This window comes from Oncorhynchus clarkii, unplaced genomic scaffold (assembly GCF_045791955.1).
Source record: "Oncorhynchus clarkii lewisi isolate Uvic-CL-2024 unplaced genomic scaffold, UVic_Ocla_1.0 unplaced_contig_3994_pilon_pilon, whole genome shotgun sequence".
Taxonomy (NCBI): Eukaryota; Metazoa; Chordata; class Actinopteri; order Salmoniformes; family Salmonidae; genus Oncorhynchus; species Oncorhynchus clarkii.
In genome coordinates this window covers 10,001-36,156 of record NW_027258944.1, presented here as the reverse complement: position 1 = coordinate 36,156, position 26,156 = coordinate 10,001, and the positions used below count along the sequence as shown (strand labels likewise).

Sequence of the window (26,156 nt, the reverse complement as noted above, 5' to 3'; positions counted from 1 at the left end):
ATGTGAATTTGTTTACAAATGGTTAAATAGATCCCAAATGGTCCAATCGATCCCATCCCAAATAGATCCCGTAAACTAGAATGCAAAACAAGCACTGAATTATTCAAACATATATGACAAATAAGGAGAAATAATTTACTGTAAAATATATCTGACTTACATACAATACAATAATATCTACTTCATTGCCCATGTACATTTATATTCGTTTTGTGAAGTCAGCCTACCAATACACAAACACAATACACTATACTACATCACTATGGCAACAACAGGAACACTATAATACATCACTATGGAAACAACAAGAACACTATAATACATCACTATGGCAACAACAGGAACACTATAATACATCACTATGGAAACACAGGAACACTATAATACATCACTATGGAAACACAGGAACACTATAATACATCACTATGGAAACACAGGAACACTATAATACATCACTATGGAAACACAGGAAGACTATAATACATCACTATGGAAACAACAGGAACACTATAATACATCACTATGGCAACAACAGGAACACTATAATACATCACTATGGAAACACAGGAACACTATAATACATCACTATGGAAACACAGGAACACTATAATACATCACTATGGAAACACAGGAACACTATAATACATCACTATGGAAACACAGGAACACTATAATACATCACTATGGAAACACAGGAACACTATAATACATCACTATGGAAACACAGGAAGACTATAATACATCACTATGGAAACACAGGAATACTATAATACATCACTATGGAAACACAGGAACACTATAATACATCACTATGGAAACACAGGAACACTATAATACATCACTATGGAAACACAGGAAGACTATAATACATCACTATGGAAACACAGGAAGACTATAATACATCACTATGGAAACACAGGAACACTATAATACATCACTATGGAAACACAGGAACACTATAATACATCACTATGGAAACACAGGAAGACTATAATACATCACTATGGAAACACAGGAAGACTATAATACATCACTATGGAAACACAGGAACACTATAATACATCACTATGGAAACACAGGAAGACTATAATACATCACTATGGAAACACAGGAAGACTATAATACATCACTATGGAAACACAGGAAGACTATAATACATCACTATGGAAACACAGGAAGACTATAATACATCACTATGGAAACACAGGAACACTATAATACATCACTATGGAAACACAGGAAGACTATAATACATCACTATGGAAACACAGGAAGACTATAATACATCACTATGGAAACACAGGAATACTATAATGCATCACTATGGAAACACAGGAACATTAGTACACAAATCACACTACCGAAAACACAGGAACACTATAATACATCACTATGGCAACACAGGAACGTTAGTACACAAGTCACACATATTACAGTCTCTGAGGCCTTGAATCTCTTACCGTGAATTCAAGATGTCCCACTTCTCCCTGAAGTACCTCCAGGCTAAGTGTCTTCCATGCGGGTTCCTTCCCACGTGGATGATGACATCGATGACATCTTGATCTGGGACCAAATCTGAGCTCAGAGAAAGATTCAGCAGCCTGGAGGATAAGAAGAAGAAGGACTGTGAATAAAAGAGTGTATATTATTGTCCTCATACAGGGCACTGTTTATTTAGGGAATCATCCTTACAATGGTACATCTGGTGTGAGTACAAAAAGTACAATAAGACATGAATCTTAAAAACAGACAAGATGTTAAGTGGTCTTCCAGGCTCGAGCAGTCGTCTGAGGTGAGTGAGTAGGAAGAGTTGCCCCTTTCTTCCAAGACTCTTACTAAATTCAGAAGTTTAAAGTACTCTGTGGGTAATGTAGTCCAGCAGTAATCTGACTGATACAGTTTGTGGGTAATGTAGTACAGCAGTAATCTGACTGATACAGTCTGTGGGTAATGTAGTCCAGCAGTAATCTGACTGATACAGTCTATGGGTAATGTAGTCCAGCAGTAATCTGACTGATACAGTCTGTGGGTAATGTAGTCCAGCATTAATCTGACTGATAAAGTCTTTGGGTAATGTAGTCCAGCAGTAATCTGACTGATACAGTCTGTGGGTGATGTAGTCCAGCAGTAATCTGAATGATACAGTCTGTGGGTAATGTAGTCCAGCAGTAATCTGACTGATACAGTCTTCTAATCTGACATACAGTCTGTGGGTAGTAGTCCAGCAGTAATCTGAATACAGTCTGTGGGTAATGTAGTCCAGCAGTAATCTGACTGATACAGTCTGTGGGTAATGTAGTCCAGCAGTAATCTGAATGATACAGTCTGTGGGTAATGTAGTCCAGCAGTAATCTGACTGATACAGTCTGTGGGTGATGTAGTCCAGCAGTAATCTGACTGATACAGTCTGTGGGTAATGTAGTCCAGCATTAATCTGACTGATAAAGTCTTTGGGTAATGTAGTCCAGCAGTAATCTGACTGATACAGTCTGTGGGTAATGTAGTCCAGCAGTAATCTGAATGATACAGTCTGTGGGTAATGTAGTCCAGCAGTAATCTGACTGATACAGTCTTCTGGCAGTGAAAGTATAACATGGATCAGGTATTTCATGTCAGCAGTCACAATAGACACAGTCAGGCCATAGAGCTGTCAGCAGTCACAATAGACACAGTCAGGCCATAGAGCTTTCAACATCAGTATCAACATTCAGTGGGAGAACAAGATTCCTGGCTGAGGTGCTTCTAGGAAGTCAAGTGATCCACTTCTGCTATTAAACTAGTAAATAAAGAGACACATTAAGACAGACTCAGTCTGGAGGAGAACGTAGAAACAGAAACACATTAAGACAGACTCAGTCTGGAGGAGAACGTAGAAATAGAAACACATTAAGACAGACTCTGGAGTCACATTAAGACAGACAGTCTGGAGGATCACATTTAAGTAGAATTAGAAACACATTAAGACAGACTCAGTCTGGAGGAGAACGTAGAAATAGAAACACATTAAGACAGACTCAGTCTGGAGGAGAACGTAGAAATAGAAACACATTAAGACAGACTCAGTCTGGAGGAGAACGTAGAAATAGAAACACATTAAGACAGACTCAGTCTGGAGGAGAACGTAGAAATAGAAACACATTAAGACAGACTCAGTCTGGAGGAGAACGTAGAAATAGAAACACATTAAGACAGACTCAGTCTGGAGGAGAACGTAGAAATAGAAACACATTAAGACAGACTCAGTCTGGAGGAGAACGTAGAAATAGAAACACATTAAGACAGACTCAGTCTGGAGGAGAACGTAGAAATAGAAACACATTAAGACAGACTCAGTCTGGAGGAGAACGTAGAAATAGAAACACATTAAGACAGACTCAGTCTGGAGGAGAACGTAGAAATAGAAACACATTAAGACAGACTCAGTCTGGAGGAGAACGTAGAAATAGAAACACATTAAGACAGACTCAGTCTGGAGGAGAACGTAGAAATAGAAACACATTAAGACAGACTCAGTCTGGAGGAGAATGTTTAAATTCAATGACCAAAAATACAGTTTTAATACCATGTATCAGCAGCCTCAGAAAGCATGAAGCTGATGAGACCGTATCAAATACAGATATAGCCGGTTATGCAAATGAGGCGAAAATGTCAAGCAGGCAACAGAAAATGATATTACAGAAAAAGACAGCGCCACGGTGTATACGTTTTCAATTTGCATTTTACATGCAGGGAGGGTAACAGCAGCACGTTGGTTTGCCAGGAACTCACACTTCTTTAGTTCTGATATATATATATATCCTGTTTCTCTTCACCATTTTACTCTGTGCTCTTGAACTGATAGGACGATGTAGTTTTGTACCTCGACCAACGGGCTTATGCAACAGACTTCTAAAACACCAAGACGTTTGTTTTGAGGAAGAGCAATTGCCTCCGTATTCAAATGGCTCAACATACTCTATGTGAAAGCTCTGGTCGTCAGTTGTAATCAATCTAACGCTTAGTGAACAGATACACTTTGCGAAGTGTGAAACCCACACAGCAAACAGCAACGTATTCCGTGGAGAATCCACCTCGTGTCGGACCTCTTTTGATAAGTGATCTGTATTCTATTCTTAACTGTCGTGATTCACATTCACACGGATACTCAGTCATCATCCTACATTTACATGGACCTTTCAGTTACCATGTACCCGCCAGGTCAGCCGTTTGGGAGATGGGTCTCCTGTACCCGCCAGGTCAGCCGTTTGGGAGATGGGACTCCTGTACCCGCCAGGTCAGCCGTTTGGGAGATGGGTCTCCTGTATCTGCCTGGTCAGCGGTTTGGGAGACGGGTCTCCTGTACCCGCCAGGTCAGCCGTTTGGGGGATGGGTCTCCTGTACCCACCAGGTCAGCCGTTTGGGAGATGGGTCTCCTGTACCCGCCAGGTCAGCCGTTTGGGAGATGGGTCTCTTGTACCCGCCAGGTCAGCCGTTTGGGAGATGGGTCTCCTGTACCCGCCAGGTCAGCCGTTTGGGAGATGGGTCTCCTGTACCCGCCAGGTCAGCCGTTTGGGAGATGGGTCTCCTGTATCCAATTATCATTCTACTCTGTTTCCTGATCTCACAGCTATGATGTGTAAATAACACAGAAAACCCTGTGGAGATGGAACATTAAGTTCCTGTTAGTTTCTCTAAGTTTCTTAACACTGATTTTTGAGCACGTGTTGCAACAGCATCCACAAATCCCCAGCAGCTCACACACCGCTACAGCATAACTTATTTCCCCTTTCCGACCCAACCGACCAAACCAGACTACAGAAAATAAAATGGCCCCTCACACACAGGAAATGATTTCGTCTTTCTGAGTCTTCTGGGAGTGTAAAAGGTCGCCGCTGGAGCTGTGTTGAGACCACCTCGTTGTAGGGCAGAGCTGAACATGGTCTATTAGGGAAGGCAGGGTTTATCCTGCGCTGAGATCACCTCGTTGTAGAGCAGGCTGAACATGGTCTATCAGGGAAGGCAGGGTTTATCCAGCGCTGAGATCACCTCGTTTTAGAGCAGGCTGAACATGGTCTATCAGGGAAGGCAGGGTTTATCCTGCGCTGAGACCACCTCGTTGTAGAGCAGGCTGAACATGGTCTATCAGGGAAGGCAGGGTTTATCCTGCGCTGAGACCACCTCGTTGTAGAGCAGGCTGAACATGGTCTATCAGGGAAGGCAGGGTTTATCCAGCGCTGAGATCACCTCGTTGTAGAGCAGGCTGAACATGGTCTATCAGGGAAGGCAGGGTTTATCCTGCGCTGAGATCACCTCGTTGTAGAGCAGGCTGAACATGGTCTATCAGGGAAGGCAGGGTTTATCCAGCGCTGAGATCACCTCGTTTTAGAGCAGGCTGAACATGGTCTATCAGGGAAGGCAGGGTTTATCCTGCGCTGAGACCACCTCATTGTAGAGCAGGCTGAACATGGTCTATCAGGGAAGGCAGGGTTTATCCTGCGCTGAGACCACCTCGTTGTAGAGCAGGCTGAACATGGTCTATCAGGGAAGGCAGGGTTTATCCTGCGCTGAGACCACCTCGTTGTAGAGCAGGCTCAACATGGTCTATCAGGGAAGGCAGGGTTTATCCTGCGCTGAGACCACCTCGTTGTAGAGCAGAGCTGAACATGGTCTATCAGGGAAGGCAGGGTTTATCCAGCGCTGAGATCACCTCGTTGTAGAGCAGGCTGAACATGGTCTATCAGGGAAGGCAGGGTTTATCCTGCGCTGAGACCACCTCGTTGTAGAGCAGGCTCAACATGGTCTATCAGGGAAGGCAGGGTTTATCCTGCGCTGAGACCACCTCGTTGTAGAGCAGGCTGAACATGGTCTATCAGGGAAGGCAGGGTTTATCCTGCGCTGAGATCACCTTGTTTTAGAGCAGGCTGAACATGGTCTATCAGGGAAGGCAGGGTTTATCCAGCGCTGAGATCACCTCGTTGTAGAGCAGGCTGAACATGGTCTATCAGGGAAGGCAGGGTTTATCCAGCGCTGAGATCACCTCGTTGTAGAGCAGGCTGAACATGGTCTATCAGGGAAGGCAGGGTTTATCCAGCGCTGAGATCACCTCGTTGTAGAGCAGGCTGAACATGGTCTATCAGGGAAGGCAGGGTTTATCCAGCGCTGAGATCACCTCGTTGTAGAGCAGGCTGAACATGGTCTATCAGGGAAGGCAGGGTTTATCCTGCGCTGAGATCACCTTGTTTTAGAGCAGGTTGAACATGGTCTATCAGGGAAAGGCAGGGTTTATCCTGCGCTGAGATCACCTTGTTTTAGAGCAGGTTGAACATGGTCTATCAGGGAAGGCAGGGTTTATCCTGCGCTGAGATCACCTCGTTGTAGAGCAGGTTGAACATGGTCTATCAGGGAAGGCAGGGTTTATCCTGCGCTGAGATCACATCATGCATTAATAAAAACATTGAGGAGAAGGATACAATTTAGTCCAAAGGTGCAGAGGAGACAGAAATCAATACTAAATGCAGGGCCCATCTATTCCAGCCTCAGAGCCTCAGAGCCCCAGAGCCTCAGAGCCCCAGAGCCTCAGAGCCTCAGTGCCTCAGTGCTTCAGTGCCTCAGAGCCTCAGAGCCTCAGTGCCTCAGAGCCTCAGAGCCTCAGAGCCTCAGAGCCCCAGAGCCTCAGAGCCTCAGAGCCTCAGAGCCTCAGAGCCCCAGAGCCTCAGAGCCTCAGAGCCCCAGAGCCTCAATGCCTCAGAGCCTCAGTGCCTCAGTGCCTCAGAGCCTCAGAGCCCCAGAGCCGAGCGGGGAGCTGGAAGGCATATCTTGTCTATCCTGTCCAGGTTTCTTGTCTGTAGATGGAGTATCACTTACGTGCCTAAGATAACCCCCCTGAAAACACGCAAACAGGCACGGACACACACACACACACACACTCTGATCTAATCACAGACATGGGTTTTATTGTCAACCTTCAGTAGTGCATGCGGTGTGAAATTCAAGTGTGCCTTAAAGCCTTAAAATCATTGATTCTGAGAGAGACTACATTCCTGCTTCTCCTTAAGTAGGGAATAGGGTGCCGTTTGTGACACAGCCTCTGTACATTGTAAAGTAAATGATTCACTCCATTCAATTAAGCCCCTAAAGCTCCAGCAGCTTCATCCTCTGCTAGGTAGCTTCTTCCTGGTCCTGTGGAGCGTAACAGACTCATTGTTCTCCCACAGGTCTCAGAGGGACAGGATCACAGCTGCTACACATGCTCTGCTTTTTATTCTGCCCTGCCTGGATTACAATGGTAGAGGGGTGAGAGGGCGCAATGGCAAGTGTCAAACACACACACACACACACTTGCACGAACGCATGCACACATACACACAGACGTACACACACACACAGACATACACATGCACAAACACATGCACACATACACACACACGTACACACATACACACAGACACACAGACACACACACGCACAAACGCATGCATACACACACACACGTACACACACACGTACACACACACACACACACACACACATACACACACGCACACACACACACACACACGCACGAACGCATGCACACATACACACACACGTACACACACACACACAGACATACACACGTACACACACGTACACACACACACACACACACACACACTGGTGACGGGGTGAGGGGCGTGCCTTGGCGTTTTACAGGCGTGTGGCATTTTATTCAGCGTTGACACACATTAGGAGAGGGGTGAGGTGGGTGCCTTGGCACGTAGCACAAGCTCCTCCACCCCCCCCACCCCACCCCACACACTCCTCTAACTCTCCTCAGGCATGCCAATACCCTTCCGCAGGACAGTGACTCATACTAATTAGCTGTAGAGCTTGTTGGTGTGTCTCCTGCCTTCTGTCTCCCTGGCCTGTCTGGCACAATGTGTCCAGATTCTCTACTCTCTGTTCCACAGCCTGCGAACTAATGCCCCTTGTTCTCCTCCTCTCCGAAACACAGTTATGGTAATAAGGATTCTGGCTATTATCACTGTTTTCTCTCCAGGCATCTTCATTAGCCCCGGATGACACAAGTTGCCAGGAAAAGATACCGAGAGAGACGCATTTAGTAAATGTGTTTTTAAACCACGGATAATAGCTGTTATTTGACAGCCAGATAATTCCTATGATCAGATTTAGGATTGTTGTCAAGTGGCAGGCGATCATCTGGTTTACTTCTGATCGATTAGTGATGGATCACGGAGACCTGCAGGGATTATAAACCATGAATTATACTCTCATCGCCCTGACAACCACTTTACATACTAACTACCCTGCTTCCTGAAAATCCATATGTCATGCTTACTGCAATCTCCTCTCTGGTGTCTATACAGCTGGCCCCTGTCATGCTTACTGCAATCTCCTCTCTGGTGTCTATACAGCTGGCCCCTGTCATGCTTACTGCAATCTCCTCTCTGGTGTCTATACAGTTTGAACCTGTCATGCTTACTGCAATCTCCTCTCTGGTGTCTATACAGCTGGCCCCTGTCATGCTTACTGCAATCTCCTCTCTGGTGTCTATACAGCTGGCCCCTGTCACACTTACTGCAATCGCCTCTCTGGTGTCTATACAGTTTGAACCTGTCATGCTTACTGCAATCTCCTCTCTGGTGTCTATACAGCTGGCCCCTGTCATGCTTACTGCAATCGCCTTTCTGGTGTCTATACAGCTGGCCCCTGTCATGCTTACTGCAATCTCCTCTCTGGTGTCTATACAGCTGGCCCCTGTCATGCTTACTGCAATCTCCTCTCTGGTGTTCATATAGGGGCCCCCGGCCTCTATAGGGGACACTAGAGGGTTGTACTGTGAATGAGAGGGGCTTGTTCAGTGTGCTCCGACAAAACCTGGGTACCAATATGATGTGTCCATACTAGCATACCCCTTCCCCCCTAGATAAACAAAGCAAGGGTTATGTGTGTTTCAGATTGACTCGCTTCAAATCAGGAAGTGCCTGTCCTTCCACATCTCATACTGTAACTAGCCTGGTGAGTCATGGTGGTGAGGTCTTCAATCTGGATACATTGGAAAGTCAATATTAACCTGTACTAAAGGTCAAATCCTACAGTACAGTATTCTAGTTCCTGGTATTAACCTAAAGGTCATATCCTACAGTACAGTATTCTAGTTCCTGGTATTAACCTAAAGGTCAAATCCTACAGTACAGTATTCTAGTTCCTGGTATTAACCTAAAGGTCAAATCCTACAGTACAGTATTCTAGTTCCTGGTATTAACCTAAAGGTCAAATCCTACAGTACAGTATTCTAGTTCCTGGTATTAACCTAAAGGTCAAATCCTACAGTACAGTATTCTAGTTCCTGGTATTAACCTAAAGGTCAAATCCTACAGTACAGTATTCTAGTTCCTGGTATTAACCTAAAGGTCAAATCCTACAGTACAGTATTCTAGTTCCTGGTATTAACCTAAAGGTCATATCCTACAGTACAGTATTCTAGTTCCTGGTATTAACCTAAAGGTCAAATCCTACAGTACAGTATTCTAGTTCCTGGTATTAACCTAAAGGTCAAATCCTACAGTACAGTATTCTAGTTCCTGGTATTAACCTAAAGGTCAAATCCTACAGTACAGTATTCTAGTTCCTAGTATTAACCTAAAGGTCAAATCCTACAGTACAGTATTCTAGTTCCTGGTATTAACCTAAAGGTCATATCCTACAGTACAGTATTCTAGTTCCTGGTATTAACCTAAAGGTCAAATCCTACAGTACAGTATTCTAGTTCCTAGTATTAACCTAAAGGTCAAATCCTACAGTACAGTATTCTAGTTCCTAGTATTAACCTAAAGGTCATATCCTACAGTACAGTATTCTAGTTCCTAGTATTAACCTAAAGGTCAAATCCTACAGTACAGTATTCTAGTTCCTGGTATTAACCTAAAGGTCAAATCCTACAGTACAGTATTCTAGTTCCTGGTATTAACCTAAAGGTCAAATCCTACAGTACTGTATTCTAGTTCCTGGTATTAACCTAAAGGTCAAATCCTACAGTACAGTATTCTAGTTCCTGGTATTAACCTAAAGGTCAAATCCTGCAGTACAGTATTCTAGTTCCTGGTATTAACCTGTATTAAAGGTCAAATCCAACAGTACAGTATTCTAGTTCCTGGTATTAACCTAAAGGTCAAATCCAACAGTACAGTATTCTAGTTCCTGGTATTAACCTGTATTAAAAGGTCAAATCCTACAGTACAGTATTCTAGTTCCTAGTATTAACCTAAAGGTCAAATCCTACAGTACAGTATTCTAGTTCCTAGTATTAACCTAAAGGTCAAATCCTACAGTACAGTATTCTAGTTCCTAGTATTAACCTAAAGGTCAAATCCTACAGTACAGTATTCTAGTTCCTGGTATTAACCTGTATTAAAGGTCATATCCTACAGTACAGTATTCTAGTTCCTGGTATTAACCTGTATTAAAAGGTCAAATCCTACGGTACATAGTACTATAAACATGTTCTCTCCATCATCTCTCTGATTCTACCTGCAGGGTTACTGGGAATCCCCACTCTCTACTAAGGACTGGAGCCCGTCGTAATGTCCCACCATCCAGCTATTGAACCTCCAAGGGTTTCTGGGAGAAAGGAGGGAGGCCAAGGCCACTGGGGTATATAGTCATTAAACACACAGACACACTCTTCCTTCCACTGCAGTGTTTCAAGGCCACTGGGGTATATAGTCAGTCAACACACAGCCCACACAGACACACTCTTCCTTCCACTACAGTGTTTCAAGGCCACTGGGGTATATAGTCAGTCAACACACAGCCCTACTCTTCCTTCCACTGCAGTGTTTCAAGGCCACTGGGGTATATAGTCAGTCAACACACAGACACACTCTTCCTTCCACTGCAGTGTTTCAAGGCTACTGTGTGGGTGTAACAGTATAACTTTAAGCCGTTCCCTCGCCCACACCCGGGAGCGAACCAGGGACCCTCCACACACATCAACATCAGCCACCCACGATGCATCGTTACCCATCGCTCCACAAAAGCCGCGGGGGAACAACTACTTCAAGGTCTCGAGTGACGTCACCGATTGAAACGCTACTAGCGCGCACCACCGCTAGCTAGCTAGCCGTTTCACATCCGTTACATGGGCGAAGGACAGGGCCGTTTCACATCCGCTACATGGGCGAAGGACAGGGCCATTTCACATCCGTTACATGGGCGAAGGACAGGCCCGTTTCACATCCGTTACATGGGCGAAGGACAGGCCCGTTTCACATCCGTTACATGGGCGAAGGACAGGCCCGTTTCACCTCTGTTACATGGGCGAAGGACAGGGCCGTTTCACATCCCCTACATGGGCGAAGGACAGGGCCATTTGAAATGAGAGATATTTCACATCCATAGAAAAGAGAAGGTCTAGGTGAGCCTCTAACGTCTCCCAGTGACTCAACCAACGTGGTCCTATACTTGTATAGTAACTGTAGGAACACACAGAGCCTTAGGAAAGGATTCACACCCCGTGACGTTTCCCCACATCTTGTTTCAGTTACAGCCTGAATTTAAAACGGATTACATTTAGATTTTGCGACACTTGTCTACAAACAATTCCCCATTATGTCAAAGTGGAATTATGTTTACAAAAATAATAATAAAGATATAAAAACCTGAAATGTCTTGAGGCAATAAAGTATTCCACCCCTTTGTTAATTAAGGCAAGCCTGAATAAGTTCAGGAGTCAACATGTGCAAGTCAGATAATATGTTGCATGTACTCACTCTGTGTGCAACGATGTTGTACAACACCATGTTTTAATGACTACCCCATATCTGTGCTGCACACATACAATTATCTGTAAGGTCCCTCAGTCGAGCAGTGAATTTCAAGCACAGACTCAACCACAAAGTCCAGGGAGGTTTTCCAATGCCTCGCAAAGAAGGGCTCCTATTGGTAGATGAGTAAAAAATAAAACATTGAACATCCCTTTGAGCCCGGTGAAGTTATTAATTACACTTTGGATGGTGTATCAAAACATCCAGTCACTACAAAGATACAGGCGTCCTTCCTAACTCAGTTGACGGAGAGGAAGGAAACCGCTCAGGGATTTCATCATGAGACCAATGGTGACTTTAAAACAGTTACAGAGTTCAATGGCTGTGATAAGAGAAAACTGAGGATGGATCAACAACATTGAAGTTACTCCACAACACCGACCTAAATCACAGAGGGAAAAGAAGCCTTTACAGAATAAAAAATGTTCCAAAACATGCCTCCTGTTTGCAATAAGACACTAAAGTAATAATGCAAAATATTTGTCAGAGAAATGGACTTTGTCTCCTGAATACAAAATGGAGGTGGCTGCATCATATTATGGGTATGCTTGTCATCGGCAGGGATTAGGGAGTTTTTTAAGATAAAAAATAAATGGATCAGGACCTGTCATAAGGACAACAAGAGAATGTTATTCTCTTCTTCTGAAAGAGACTACATTTTCTCATGTTTCTTTAGACCCGTCTCAAATAATGGATTTATTGTGGTGCTGCAGGCTGTATTACATGGATTTATTAGACTTTATAAAATGTAGACGTTCCGAAGGACTGCATCAGCTTGTAGGCTATGTGTGGAAGCCAGGAGATGCTAAATGTGGTTTACTCACCAGTTGACCACAAAGCTGTTGTGAAATTTCATGTGATGGATCAATAAAGTTATTTAATATTGACTCACCGGTTGAGCAGAAAGTTGTTTCCATGTGAAGGAACAATAAAGTTCCGTTTCCCTGTGAGGGAACAATAAAGTTCTGTTTCCCTGTGAGGGAACAATAAAGTTCTGTTTCCCTGTGAGGGAACAATTAAGTTCTGTTACAAATGACTCACCGGTTGAGCAGGAAGCCATTGTCGCTGCAGGTGAGAGCCTCCAGGAGAACCTTCTTCTCTGAGATGGCTGTTGTGGAGTGGAACTTCATCCAGATAAACTCCCACACGTCCTCATCCATCAGAGACACGCCTGTACAGTACACTATGTCACGCACGTTGGGTGGGATCCTGCAGGGAAGGGTACACACACCAGACACACGCATACACACAAACACGCATACAAGCAGGCACACACACAAACCAATTACATTACCAATTTAATTCTCCTTTAAACTACTACAATAACATTAGTATTCAGTATTTCCTGCTGTTTGTGTCAGTCGGGCTTCTTTTCAGCTCTTCCTCACTTTATCATTTTTAACCTCAAAAGATTTTTACCCTGATTAAACAAAGGTTAACAAATCAATACCAAGCGGACCAGAATCCTCAGAGAAGTCAAAGAGATTGACTATCTAACAGCGTTGTGTAAACAGAGTGTAAACAGAGTGTATATTTGCTTGGAACAGAGCCCTTGTTTGTGGAGTTCACATCTCAGCGAGGCACAATAATGTTGTAGACATTATACGACTATACTTATATATTAAACTAGAGACATGGGCTGCGTTTTTTAACAATGGCAGAACATGCTCCATCTCTATATAGTGAGTCTATAACTAAACTAAATGAAAGCGTTTAGAAATGGACTGTTTTGCGTCAACGGCGATGCTAATGTTAAAATGTCCTGGGGGTTGTTGGGAGTTGAGCACCATTACATTTGTTTTCAACCGACAAAAAGAGTTTTAGATGCTCCAACTGACAACAAAGAGTTTCAGATGCTCCAACTGACAAAGAGTTTCAGATGCTCCAACTGACAACAAAGAGTTTCAGATGCCCCAACTGACAAAGAGTTTTAGATGCTCCAACTGACAACAAAGAGTTTCAGATGCTCCAACTGACAAAGAGTTTTAGATGCTCCAACTGACAACAAAGAGTTTCAGATGCTCCAACTGACAACAAAGAGTTTCAGATGCTCCAACTGACAAAGAGTTTCAGATGCTCCAACTGACAACAAAGAGTTTCAGATGCTCCAACTGACAACAAAGAGTTTTAGATGCTCCAACTGACAACAAAGAGTTTTAGAAGCTCCAACTGACAACAAAGAGTTTTAGATGCTCCAACTGACAACAAAGAGTTTTAGATGCTCCAACTGACAACAAAGAGTTTTAGATGCTCCAACTGACAACAAAGAGTTTCAGATGCTCCAACTGACAAAGAGTTTCAGATGCTCCAACTGACAACAAAGAGTTTCAGATGCTCCAACTGACAAAGAGTTTCAGATGCTCCAACTGACAACAAAGAGTTTTAGATGCTCCAACTGACAACAAAGAGTTTTAGATGCTCCAACTGACAACAAAGAGTTTTAGATGGTCCAACTGACAACAAAGAGTTTTAGATGCTCCAACTGACAACAAAGAGTTTTAGATGGTCCAACTGACAACAAAGAGTTTTAGATGCTCCAACTGACAACAAAGAGTTTTAGATGCTCCAACTGACAACAAAGAGTTTTAGATGCTCCAACTGACAACAAAGAAGTTTTAGATGCTCCAACTGACAACAAAGAGTTTTAGATGCTCCAACTGACAACAAAGAGTTTTAGATGCTCCAACTGACAACAAAGAGTTTCAGATGCTCCAACTGACAACAAAGAGTTTTAGATGCTCCAACTGACAACAAAGAGTTTTAGATGCTCCAACTGACAACAAAGAGTTTTAGATGCTCCAACTGACAACAAAGAGTTTTAGATGCTCCAACTGACAACAAAGAGTTTCAGATGCTCCAACCGACAACAAAGACAACAAAGAGTTTTAGATGCTCCAACTGACAACAAAGAGTTTTAGATGCTCCAACTGACAACAAAGAGTTTTAGATGCTCCAACCGACAACAAAGAGTTTTAGATGCTCCAACTGACAACAAAGAGTTTTAGATGCTCCAACTGACAACAAAGAGTTTTAGATGCTCCAACTGACAACAAAGAGTTTTAGATGCTCCAACTGACAACAAAGACAACAAAGAGTTTTAGATGCTCCAACTGACAACAAAGAGTTTTAGATGCTCCAACTGACAACAAAGAGTTTTAGATGCTCCAACTGACAACAAAGAGTTTTAGATGCTCCATTGATGAAAACGGCATGTCAGACCAACGCGTTTTTGTCTCAGCTCAAAGTACCCAGAAATAATACGACTGTATTTTGTGTGACGTCGTAAAAATCAACCAACACGCTTTAACCAATCAGGTTGTCTGAATCCTGTCCCTGATTGTGTCCATCTATTAACATGTTTAAAAACCCTCCTGGGTGACTGCGTGTGTTGTCAATGTGTTAAGAGGTTGTTTGTTGAAACGTTGTGTCCACAGGTCCATGATGTTGTAGTTGTGTCCACAGGTCCATGATGTTGTAGTTGTGTCCACAGGTTCATGATGTTGTAGTTGTGTCCACAGGTCCATGATGTTGTAGTTGTGTCCACAGGTCCATGATGTTGTAGTTGTGTCCACAGGTTCCGCTCCCTGTGATGTTGTAGTTGTGTCCACAGGTCCATGATGTTGTAGTTGTGTCCACAGGTTCATGATGTTGTAGTTGCGTCCACAGGTCCATGATGTTGTAGTTGTGTCCACAGGTCCATGATGTTGTAGTTGTGTCCACAGGTCCATGATGTTGTAGTTGCGTCCACAGGTTCCGCTCCCTGTGATGTTGTAGTTGTGTCCACAGGTCCATAATGTTGTAGTTGTGTCCACAGGTTCATGATGTTGTAGTTGTGTCCACAGGTCCATGATGTTGTAGTTGTGTCCACAGGTTCATGATGTTGTAGTTGTGTCCACAGGTCCATGATGTTGTAGTTGTGTCCACAGGTCCATGATGTTGTAGTTGTGTCCACAGGTCCATGATGCTGTAGTTGTGTCCACAGGTTCCGCTCCCTGTGATGTTGTAGTTGTGTCCACAGGTTCATGATGTTGTAGTTGTGTCCACAGGTCCATGATGTTGTAGTTGTGTCCACAGGTCCATGATGTTGTAGTTGTGTCCACAGGTCCATGATGTTGTAGTTGTGTCCACAGGTTCATGATGTTGTAGTTGTGTCCACAGGTCCATGATGTTGTAGTTGTGTCCACAGGTCCATGATGTTGTAGTTGTGTCCACAGGTCCATGATGCTGTAGTTGTGTCCACAGGTTCCGCTCCCTGTGATGTTGTAGTTGTGTCCACAGGTTCATGATGTTGTAGTTGTGTCCACAGGTCCATGATGTTGTAGTTGTGTCCACAGGTCCATGATGTTGTAGTTGTGTCCACAGGTCCATTATGTTGTAGTTGTGTCCACAGGTTCATGATGTTGTAGTTGTGTCCACAAGTCCATGATGTTGTAGTTGTGTCCACAGGTCCATGATGTTGTAGTTGTGTCCACAGGTCCATGATGCTGTAGTTGTCTCCACAGGTTCCGCTCCCTGTGATGTTGTAGTTGTGTCCACAGGTTCATGATGTTGTAGTTGCGTCCACAGGTTCATGATGCTGTAGTTGTGTCCACAGGTTCCGCTCCCTGTGATGTTGTAGTTGTGTCCACGGGTCCATGATGTTGTAGTTGTGTCCACAGGTCCATGATATTGTAGTTGTGTCCACAGGTCCATGATGTTGTAGTTGCGTCCACGGGTCCATGATGTTGTAGTTGTGTCCACAGGTTCCGCTCCCTGTGATGTTGTAGTTGTGTCTACGGGTCCATGATGTTGGAGTTGTGTCCACAGGTCCATGATGTTGTAGTTGTGTCCACAGGTCCATGATGTTGTAGTTGTGTCCACAGGTTCATGATGTTGTAGTTGCGTCCACAGGTCCATGATGTTGTAGTTGTGTCCACAGGTTCATGATGTTGTAGTTGCGTCCACAGGTCCATGATGTTGCAGTTGTGTCCACAGGTCCATGATGTTGTAGTTGTGTCCACAGGTCCATGATGTTGTAGTTGCGTCCACAGGTTCATGATGTTGTAGTTGTGTCCACAGGTCCATGATGTTGCAGTTGCGTCCACAGGTTCCGCTCCCTGTGATGTTGTAGTTGCGTCCACAGGTTCCGCTCCCTGTGATGTTGTAGTTGTGTCCACAGGTCCATGATGTTGTAGTTGTGTCCACAGGTTCTGCTCCCTGTGATGTTGTAGTTGCATCCACAGGTTCCGCTCCCTGTGATGTTGTAGTGAAAACCCAAAGTCATACAGAGCAGACGTGTCCTGCACCACCGATAACTTAACGGTCCTTAAGTATCTTGTCCATCCTGAAATCCAAGCCTAAGATGTGGTTCCTATTATAATGACTGGACTGGGGATTGAACCGGGGAAAGTCTAGCTGCTGCTCAGGCTGTAGTAAAAAAAAAACTGAAAATCCATAATGATGTGTCATGGGATGCAGGGCTTTCATGCACTGTATTTCGACAATAGATTGAGAGCATGACATTTTCTGGCTCTCGAGAGGAATCAAGGCTTTGGAGAAAGTTTACTATAGCAAGACCTTACCGAGCAAAACACTTCTGCTGACTGGGTCCATGGCACACAGGGGGTTTGGGAGAGCCTCGGGAATCTACACTCTAGCATAGTTTCCCCAACGCAATCTTAGGTAGAAATGCAGTTTGTGGAAAAAGCCACCCACCCCCAAAAAAATCCTGAATATACCTAGTGTGTGGTCAAAGTGTGATAGAGACAGAGACATAATGACTGAAGACACAATGTTACTGCTCTCTCTCTCTCTCCATGCAGTCTCTCACAACGATGACGGAAATAATTAACTTTCTAGGCCACGATGTTCCCTAATATTCACATTGAGTCTTTCATTCAGACTCTACAACTGATGGATGATGTAGTGATGGTAAAACAGAGACTGAGAGAGCAGACCGCCAGATCAACAGCTCTACTGGCAGCTCTCCCTGGTACAAGAGCTACTGTAGGTTAAATCACTGCAGGTTACACTTTAGGAAACCAAGAGTCAGTGTTTTTACAGTGAAAGGTGACTCTCTCTCTATCTTTCTCACTGTCTCTCTCTCTCTCTCTCTATATATATATATATGCATCTCTCTCTCTCTCTCTCTCTCTCTCTCTCTCTCTCTCTCTCTCTCTCTCTCTCTCTCTCTCTCTCTCTCTCTCTCTCTCTCTCTCTCTCTCTCTCTCTCTCTCTCTCTCTCTCTCTCTCTCTCTCTCTCTCTCTCTCTCTCTCTCTCTCCCCTCCCTCCCTCCCTCCCTCCCTCCCTCCCTCCCTCCCTCCCTCCCTCCCTCCCTCCCTCCCTCCCTCCTCTTTATAGACGGAGATAGTGTGAGGAGGATACAGGAAGATGTGGACCACACCAGGTATGAGCGTTCCACATTAACGCTGCTGAGCTCAGCCGTCACACATTACTACCTTGATCATAAGGCCATGTGGCGAGGGCAGTGGGGTTTTATGAAGAGCTTATGCTTTAAGATGGGGAGTTTTTGACTTGGCCTGCATCCCAAATGGCACCCTATTCCCCTATGGGCCCTGGTCAAAAGTAGTGCACTATAAAGGGAATAGGGTGCCAGCCCTGGTCTAAAGTAGTGCACTATAAAGGGGATAGGGTGCAATCCCTGGTCAAAAGTAGTGCAGTATAAAGGGGATAGGGTGCCAGCCCTGGTCTAAAGTAGTGCACTATAAAGGGAATAGGGTGCCAGACCTGGTCAAAAGTAGTGCACTATAAAGGGAATAGGGTGCCAGCCCTTTTCAACTCACTCACATGCGTACAGTGTACATATACAGTGTGTAGTGCAGTACTGCTGACATCAATGGACAGACTCAGATACAGTATCTTCACTATGTCCTATCTTAGTTTATTCTGTATTATTCTGAAGGAAAACGCAGAGAACCAATCAGACCCAGGATCATTAGACAGTGTTCCTGAAGGAATACGCAGAGAACCAATCAGACCCAGGATCATTAGACAGTGTTCCTGAAGGAATACGCAGAGAACCAATCAGACCCAGGATCATTAGACAGTGTTCCTGAAGGAATACGCAGAGAACCAATCAGACCCAGGATCATTAGACAGTGTTCCTGAAGGAATACACAGAGAACCAATCAGACCCAGGATCATTAGACAGTGTTCCTGAAGGAATACGCAGAGAACCAATCAGACCCTGGATCATTAGACAGTGTTCCTGAAGGAATACGCAGAGAACCAATCAGACCCTGGATCATTAGACAGTGTTCCTGAAGGAATACGCAGAGAACCAATCAGATCCTGGATCATTAGACAGTGTTCCTGAAGGAATACGCAGAGAACCAATCAGACCCAGGATCATTAGACAGTGTTCCTGAAGGAATACGCAGAGAACCAATCAGACCCTGGATCATTAGACAGTGTTCCTGAAGGAATACGCAGAGAACCAATCAGACCCTGGATCATTAGACAGTGTTCCTGAAGGAATACGCAGAGAACCAATCAGACCCTGGATCATTAGATAGTGTTCCTGAAGGAATACGCAGAGAACCAATCAGACCCTGGATCATTAGACAGTGTTCCTGAAGGAATACGCAGAAAACCAATCAGACCCAGGATCATTAGACAGTGTTCCTGAAGGAATACGCAGAGAACCAATCAGACCCTGGATCATTAGACAGTGTTCCTGAAGGAATACGCAGAGAACCAATCAGACCTTGTAGGGCAGAATGAGGGATGTTCGTATCATAGCGGAGATGAAGAGAGTGTTGTTATCACCACGTCTGTGTAGAGGTGGGGGGCCATTGTTGTGGATGTTGTTGTTTGTGTTGCCGAGAGCAACAGGTGGAGGGATTAGACAAGGGATAGATTCTGTTTCAATGGACACTTGGCGTTTGAAACATCGATATTGGCAAGGATGTCCAACGTGCCATATTGATCAGAACACAAATCTATGTCAGGCCCACTGGGATTCAACAATGAGATATTCTTCTCTGTAAAAAGGAGCTATAAAACGGAGTGTGACTATAAGCTTCTTTCAGATGAAGAGAGGAGAGCTGCTTGGTGATATGTGAAGAGGAGAGAGTAGAGCTGCTTGGTGATATCTGAAGAGGAGAGAGGAGAGCTGCTTGGTGATATGTGAAGAGGAGAGAGTAGAGCTGCTTGTTGATATCTGAAGAGGAGAGAGGAGAGCTGCTTGGTGATATGTGAAGAGGAGAGAGTAGAGCTGCTTGTTGATATCTGAAGAGGAGAGAGGAGAGCTGCTTGGTGATATCTGAAGAGGAGAGAGGAGAGCTGCTTGGTGAAATGTGAAGAGGAGAGAGGAGAGCTGCTTGGTGATATGTGAAGAGAAGAGAGGAGAGCTGCTTGGTGATATGTGAAGAGAAGAGAGGAGAGCTGCTTGGTGATATGTGAAGAGGAGAGAGGAGAGCTGCTTGGTGATATGTGAAGAGAAGAGAGGTGAGCTGCTTGGTGATATCTGAAGAGGAGAGAGGAGAGCTGCTTGGTGATATCTGAAGAGGAGAGAGGAGAGCTGCTTGGTGATATGTGAAGAGGAGAGAGTAGAGCTGCTTGTTGATATCTGAAGAGGAGAGAGGAGAGCTGCTTGGTGATATGTGAAGAGGAGAGAGTAGAGCTGCTTGGTGATATGTGAAGATGAGAGAGGAGAGCTGCTTGGTGATATGTGAAGAGGAGAGAGGAGAGCTGCTTGGTGATATCTGAAGAGGATAGAGGAGAGCTGCTTGGTGATATGTGAAGAGGAGAGAGGAGAGAGGAGAGCTGCTTGGTGATATGTGAAGATGAGAGAGGAGAGCTGCTTGGTGATATGTGAAGAGGAGAGAGGAGAGCTGCTTGGTGATATCTGAAGAGGAGAGGAGAGCTGCTTGGTGATATGTGAAGAGGAGAGAGGAGAGCTGCTTGGTGATATGTGAAGAGGAGAGAGGAGAGCTGCTTGGTGATATCTAAAGAGGAGAGAGGAGAGCTGCTTGGTGACATCTGAAGAGGAGAGAGGAGAGCTGCTTGGTGATATCAGAAGAGGAGAGAGGAGAGCTGCTTGGTGATATCAGAAGAGGAGAGAGGAGAGCTGCTTGGTAAGGAGCTTTCAGACCAGCGTCTTCCAAGTGAATCTGTCCTCCTATTATGTACAGTATGTGTGAGTCCAACACGTGGTCCACTGTGGGTCCAGCACGACGCCCGCTCTCTGTCTCTACGGACCAATCTGAAAGAGGACCCTACTCCCTATACAGTGGTGCACTGATTTAGATAAGGATCTCACCTTTTTTTCCAATTTTTGCCTAAAATGACTTCCCCAAATCTAACTGCCTGTAGCTCAGGACCTGAAACAAGGATATGCATTTCTTGGTACTATTTGAAAGGAAACACTTTGAAGTTTGTGGAAATCTGAAATTAATGTAGGAGAATATAACACATTAGATCTGGTTAAAAATGTAAAAAAAAAAAAATTAAAGGACCATAATCTTTGAAATGCACGAGAAATGCCATAATGTATTATTCCAGCCCAGGTGCAGTGTATGTGCAACGTTTTAGACTGATCCAATGAACCATTGCATAGTTGTCCAAAATGTTGTATCAAGACTGCCCAAACGTGCCTAATTGGTTTATTAATACATTTTCATAATTGTTCCATAATTGTGCACTCTCCTCAAACAATAGCATGATATTCTTTCACTGTAATAGCTACTGTAAATTGGACAGTGCAGTTAGATTTACAAGAATTTAAGCTTTCTACCCATATCAGATATGTCTATGTACTGGGATTTCTTTTTTTTTGTTGTTACTTACAACCTCATGCTAATCACATTAGCCTACGTTAGCTCAACTGTTCCATTTGGGGGGGGGGGGGGGCACTGGGTCTCATTTAGGATGCTGTCTACTGTACCTGTTCTTGTTGCTGGAGATCCAATCAGAGATGAGCGACACGGCTTGGCGGTGACAGTGCTTATTCCCGAAACTACATGCCAGCATGATCACCTCTCTCTGCAGCTCTCTGTCCATGAGACAGAGGGAGAGAGGGAGGGAGTGTGAGGAGACAGAGAGGGGGAGAGAGAAGAGAGGGAGAGAGGTGGAAGAGGGTCAGGTGGTGAGAGGTACAGGAACAAAAGAGTGGGAGGTAGGGAGGGAATGAGAGAGGGAGAGAGAGAGGGGGAGAGAGAGGGGGAGAGAGAGAGCGAGGGGAAAAGAATAGGGAAGGAGAGAGAAGCAGATAGAGAGAGAGAAGGGAAGGATGGACAGAAGGAGGGAGAGAAGAGAAGGGAAGGATGGATAGAAGGAGGGAGAGAGAGAGAAGGGAAGGATGGACAGAAGGAGGGAGAGAGAGAGAAGGGAAGGATGGACAGAAGGAGGGAGAGAGAGAGAGAGAGAAGGGAAGGAGGGACAGAAGGAGACACTACAGTTAAATGATGTGCTTGTGGGTCAAGACAACATCCCAACCCAGCCACTTGTTGTGTGAGAGGTGACTGTATGCATCACATACTCAGTCTGGTAGGAGGCCTGTATGATGGAGCCTTCTGTCAGAGCCAAGGGCCAGCCCATCTTGTGGTACTTTGAGGCCACTTGCTTCAGCACAAAGTCCTGTTGGGGAGGAAGTAGAAAGCAACAAGCCAACAGTAGACAGATGTTGTTAGTCAGACCTGAAAATAAACAGTTCAGTAGTTGGCAAATGACACACAAATATTTAGAACTATTTTAAGCGGTGGACAAATTGAAAATCATAGAAAATCAACAGCAAGAATCCTGATCCCGATCCTGGGGGCCGAAGCTGTGTGATTCTCAGAGGTTTTTGATATTTTAACATAAAAAGGCTCTTATCAAGGACAACTGCCTTCGAGGTAAGAATTGACTTAATCTACCTTAGAATGTAACAGGAAGAGGGTAGAACGACCGTCAGATGGCTAGGAGCTGTGTAGGGTTATGGATGTGTCCCAGATTACACCCCATTACCTAGAAAGTGCACTACTTTCCACCAGAGCCTTTTGGACCCTGACCAACAGAAGTGCACTATAAAGGGAATAAGGGATGCCATTTTGGGACACATGATATGATTGTGTTGGCTCTCCAAACCACACAGCAGGTGTTGCCAAGACTAATTCAGCGTAGCGCCTCTCCTTCACGGTCCCTCATTGAAACCAAATCATGATTAACATTAGGGACCAGCCTCGACGTCACACACACACACACACACACACATACGCATACACACACACACGCACACACACACACACACACACACGCACACGCACGCACACACACACACACACACACACACACACACACACACACACACACACACACACACACACACACACACACACACACACACACACACACACACACACACACACAGCTGTCCTACTAACTGAAGAGGACTATCTTCCTTCCTCATCCTAGTGGGAGGTGACAGCCTTCATGTTCTTGTTGTTCTCCATGTAAACCACCTCTCTGGGGCTGTGCCCTTTATAGTGCACTAGCACCCACTATAGTGCACTATACAGGGAATAGGGTGCAATTTGGGACGTTGGGTGTATCACTGTATAGGACCATTCACTGCCAACACTGAGGGTTAACGCCACCCTGCTGAGTGGTGAACACTGAACACTCCTCCACAGACTAGTGTGTGGGCTCTCTCTCTCTCTCACTCTCTCTCTCTCTCTCTCTCTCTGTGTCTCTGTGTCTCTCTCACTCTCTCTCTCTCTCTCTCTCTCTCACTCTCTCTCTCTCTCTCTCTCTCACTCTCTCTCTCTCCCTCTCACTCTCTCTCTCTCTTTCCCTCTCTCTCTCACTCTCTCTCTCTCTCTCTCTCTCTCTCTCTCTCTCTCTCTCTCTCTCTCTCTCTCTCTCTCTCTCTCTCTCTCTCTCTCTCTCTCTCTCTCTCTCTCTCTCTCTCTCACTCTCTCTCTGCACCCAGCAGAAGCCTTGGTGGTCTGCCAAGAGAAGGCCAAATCGCCAGGACATAAATAATCTCCTGCAGCTGTTTCTGTCCTCCATTATTCTATACAACATCTGCTTGGACAGACACTGTAAACAAATTAACACTTGTCCCAGAGGAGTGGGAGACCAACAGCTCTGACACTCTCCCTTCCTGACACTCTCCCTCCCTGAAACTCTCCCTCCCTGACACTCTCCCTCCCTACCTGACACTCTCCCTCCCTGACACTCTCCCTCCCTGACACTCTCCCTCCTTCCCTGACACTCTCCTTCCCTGACACTCTCCCTTCCTGACACTCTCCCTCCCTGACACTCTCCCCCCTGACACTCTCCCTCCCTGACACTCTCCCTTCCTGACACTCTCCCTCCCTGACACTTTCCCTCCCTCCCTGACACTCTCCCTCCCTGACACTCTCCCTTCCTGACACTCTCCCTCCCTGACACTCTCCCCCCCTGACACTCTCCCTCCCTGACACTCTCCCTTCCTGACACTCTCCCTCCCTGACACTCTCCCTCCCTCCCTGACACTCTCCCTCCCTGACACTCTCCCTCCTTCCCTTACACTCTCCTTCCCTGACACTCTCCCTTCCTGACACTCTCCCTCCCTGACACTCTCCCCCCCTGACACTCTCCCTCCCTGACACTCTCCCTTCCTGACACTCTCCCTCCCTCCCTGACACTCTCCCTCCCTGACACTCTCCCTTCCTGACACTCTCCCTCCCTGACACTCTCCCCCCCTGACACTCTCCCTCCCTGACACTCTCCCTTCCTGACACTCTCCCTCCCTGACACTCTCCCTCCCTCCCTGACACTCTCCCTCCCTGACACTCTCCCTCCCTGACACTCTCCATCCCTCCCTGACACTCTCCTTCCCTGACACTCTCCCTTCCTGACACTCTCCCTCCCTGACACTCTCCCCCCCTGACACTCTCCCTCCCTGACACTCTCCCTTCCTGACACTCTCCCTCCCTGACACTCTCCCTCCCTCCCTGACACTCTCCCTCCCTGACACTCTCCCTCCCTGACACTCTCCCTCCCTGACACTATCCCTCCCTGACACTCTCCCTCCCTCCCTGACACTCTCCCTCCCTCCCTGACACTCTCCCTCCCTGACACTCTCCCCCTGACACTCTCCCTCCCTCCCTGACACTCTCCCTCCCTGACACTCTCCCCCTGACACTCTCCCTCCCTCCCTGACACTCTCCCTTCCTGACACTCTCCCTCCCTGACACTCTCCCCCCCTGACACTCTCCCTCCCTGACACTCTCCCTTCCTGACACTCTCCCTCCCTGACACTCTCCCTCCCTCCCTGACACTCTCCCCCCCTGACACTCTCCCTCCCTGACACTCTCCCTTCCTGACACTCTCCCTCCCTGACACTCTCCCTCCCTCCCTGACACTCTCCTTCCCTGACACTCTCCCTTCCTGACACTCTCCCTCCCTGACACTCTCCCCCCCTGACACTCTCCCTCCCTGACACTCTCCCTTCCTGACACTCTCCCTCCCTGACACTCTCCCTCCCTCCCTGACACTCTCCCTCCCTGACACTCTCCCTCCCTGACACTCTCCCTCCCTCCCTGACACTCTCCCTCCCTCCCTGACACTCTCCCTCCCTGACACTCTCCCCCTGACACTCTCCCTCCCTCCCTGACACTCTCCCTCCCTGACACTCTCCCCCTGACACTCGCCCTCCCTCCCTGACACTCTCCCTCCCTCCCTGACACTCTCCCTCCCTGACACTCTCCCTTCCTGACACTCCCTCCCTGACACTCTCCCTCCCTGACACTGTCCCTCCCTGACACTCTCCCTTCCTGACACTCTCCCTCCCTGACACTCTCCCTTCCTGACACTCCCTCCCTGACACTCTCCCTCCCTGACACTCTCCCTTCCTGACACTCCCTCCCTGACACTCACCCTCCCTGACACTCTCCCCCTGACACTCACCCTCCCTCCCTCCTGACACTCTCCCTCCCTTCCTGACACTCTCCCTCCCTCCCTCCCTCCCTGACACTCTCCCTCCCTCCCTGTCTCTCTCCCTCCCTTCCTGAAGCTCCCTCCTTCCTTCTCTCCCTCCCTTCCTGACACTCGCCCTCCCTCCCTCCCTGACACTCTCCCTCCCTCCCTGTCACTCTCTCTCCCTTCCTGAAAATCCCTTTCTCCTTCCCTCCCTCCCTCCCTCCCTGACATTCTTCCTCCCTCCCTGACACTCTTCCTCCCTTCCTGACACTCTTTCTCCCTTCCTGACACTCTCCATCCCTACCTGACACTCTCCCTCCCTCCCTGACACTCTCCCTCCCTCCCTTCCTGAAACTCCCTCCCTCCCTCCCTCCCTCCAATCCTGACATTCTCTCTCCCTCCCTAACACTCTCTCTCCCTCCCTGACACTCTCCCTCCCTCCCTTACACTCTCCCTCCCTCCCC

The 26,156-nt window shown here is 46.2% G+C and overlaps 1 protein-coding gene across 1 annotated transcript in view; it reads right to left on the bottom strand.

The window, feature by feature from the left end:
• Window positions 1-26,156, bottom strand: part of LOC139399217 (thyrotropin-releasing hormone-degrading ectoenzyme-like) — a gene marked incomplete at its 5' end in the record, with an annotated part of 37,504 nt that overhangs the window by 8,783 nt on the left and 2,565 nt on the right. Inside the window, 4 exons of the mRNA XM_071144731.1 lie at window positions 1,461-1,601; window positions 12,846-13,013; window positions 21,692-21,799; window positions 22,286-22,383. Of these exons, the coding sequence (XP_071000832.1) occupies window positions 1,461-1,601; window positions 12,846-13,013; window positions 21,692-21,799; window positions 22,286-22,383 (515 nt within the window). The remainder of the gene's footprint in view (window positions 1-1,460; window positions 1,602-12,845; window positions 13,014-21,691; window positions 21,800-22,285; window positions 22,384-26,156) is intronic.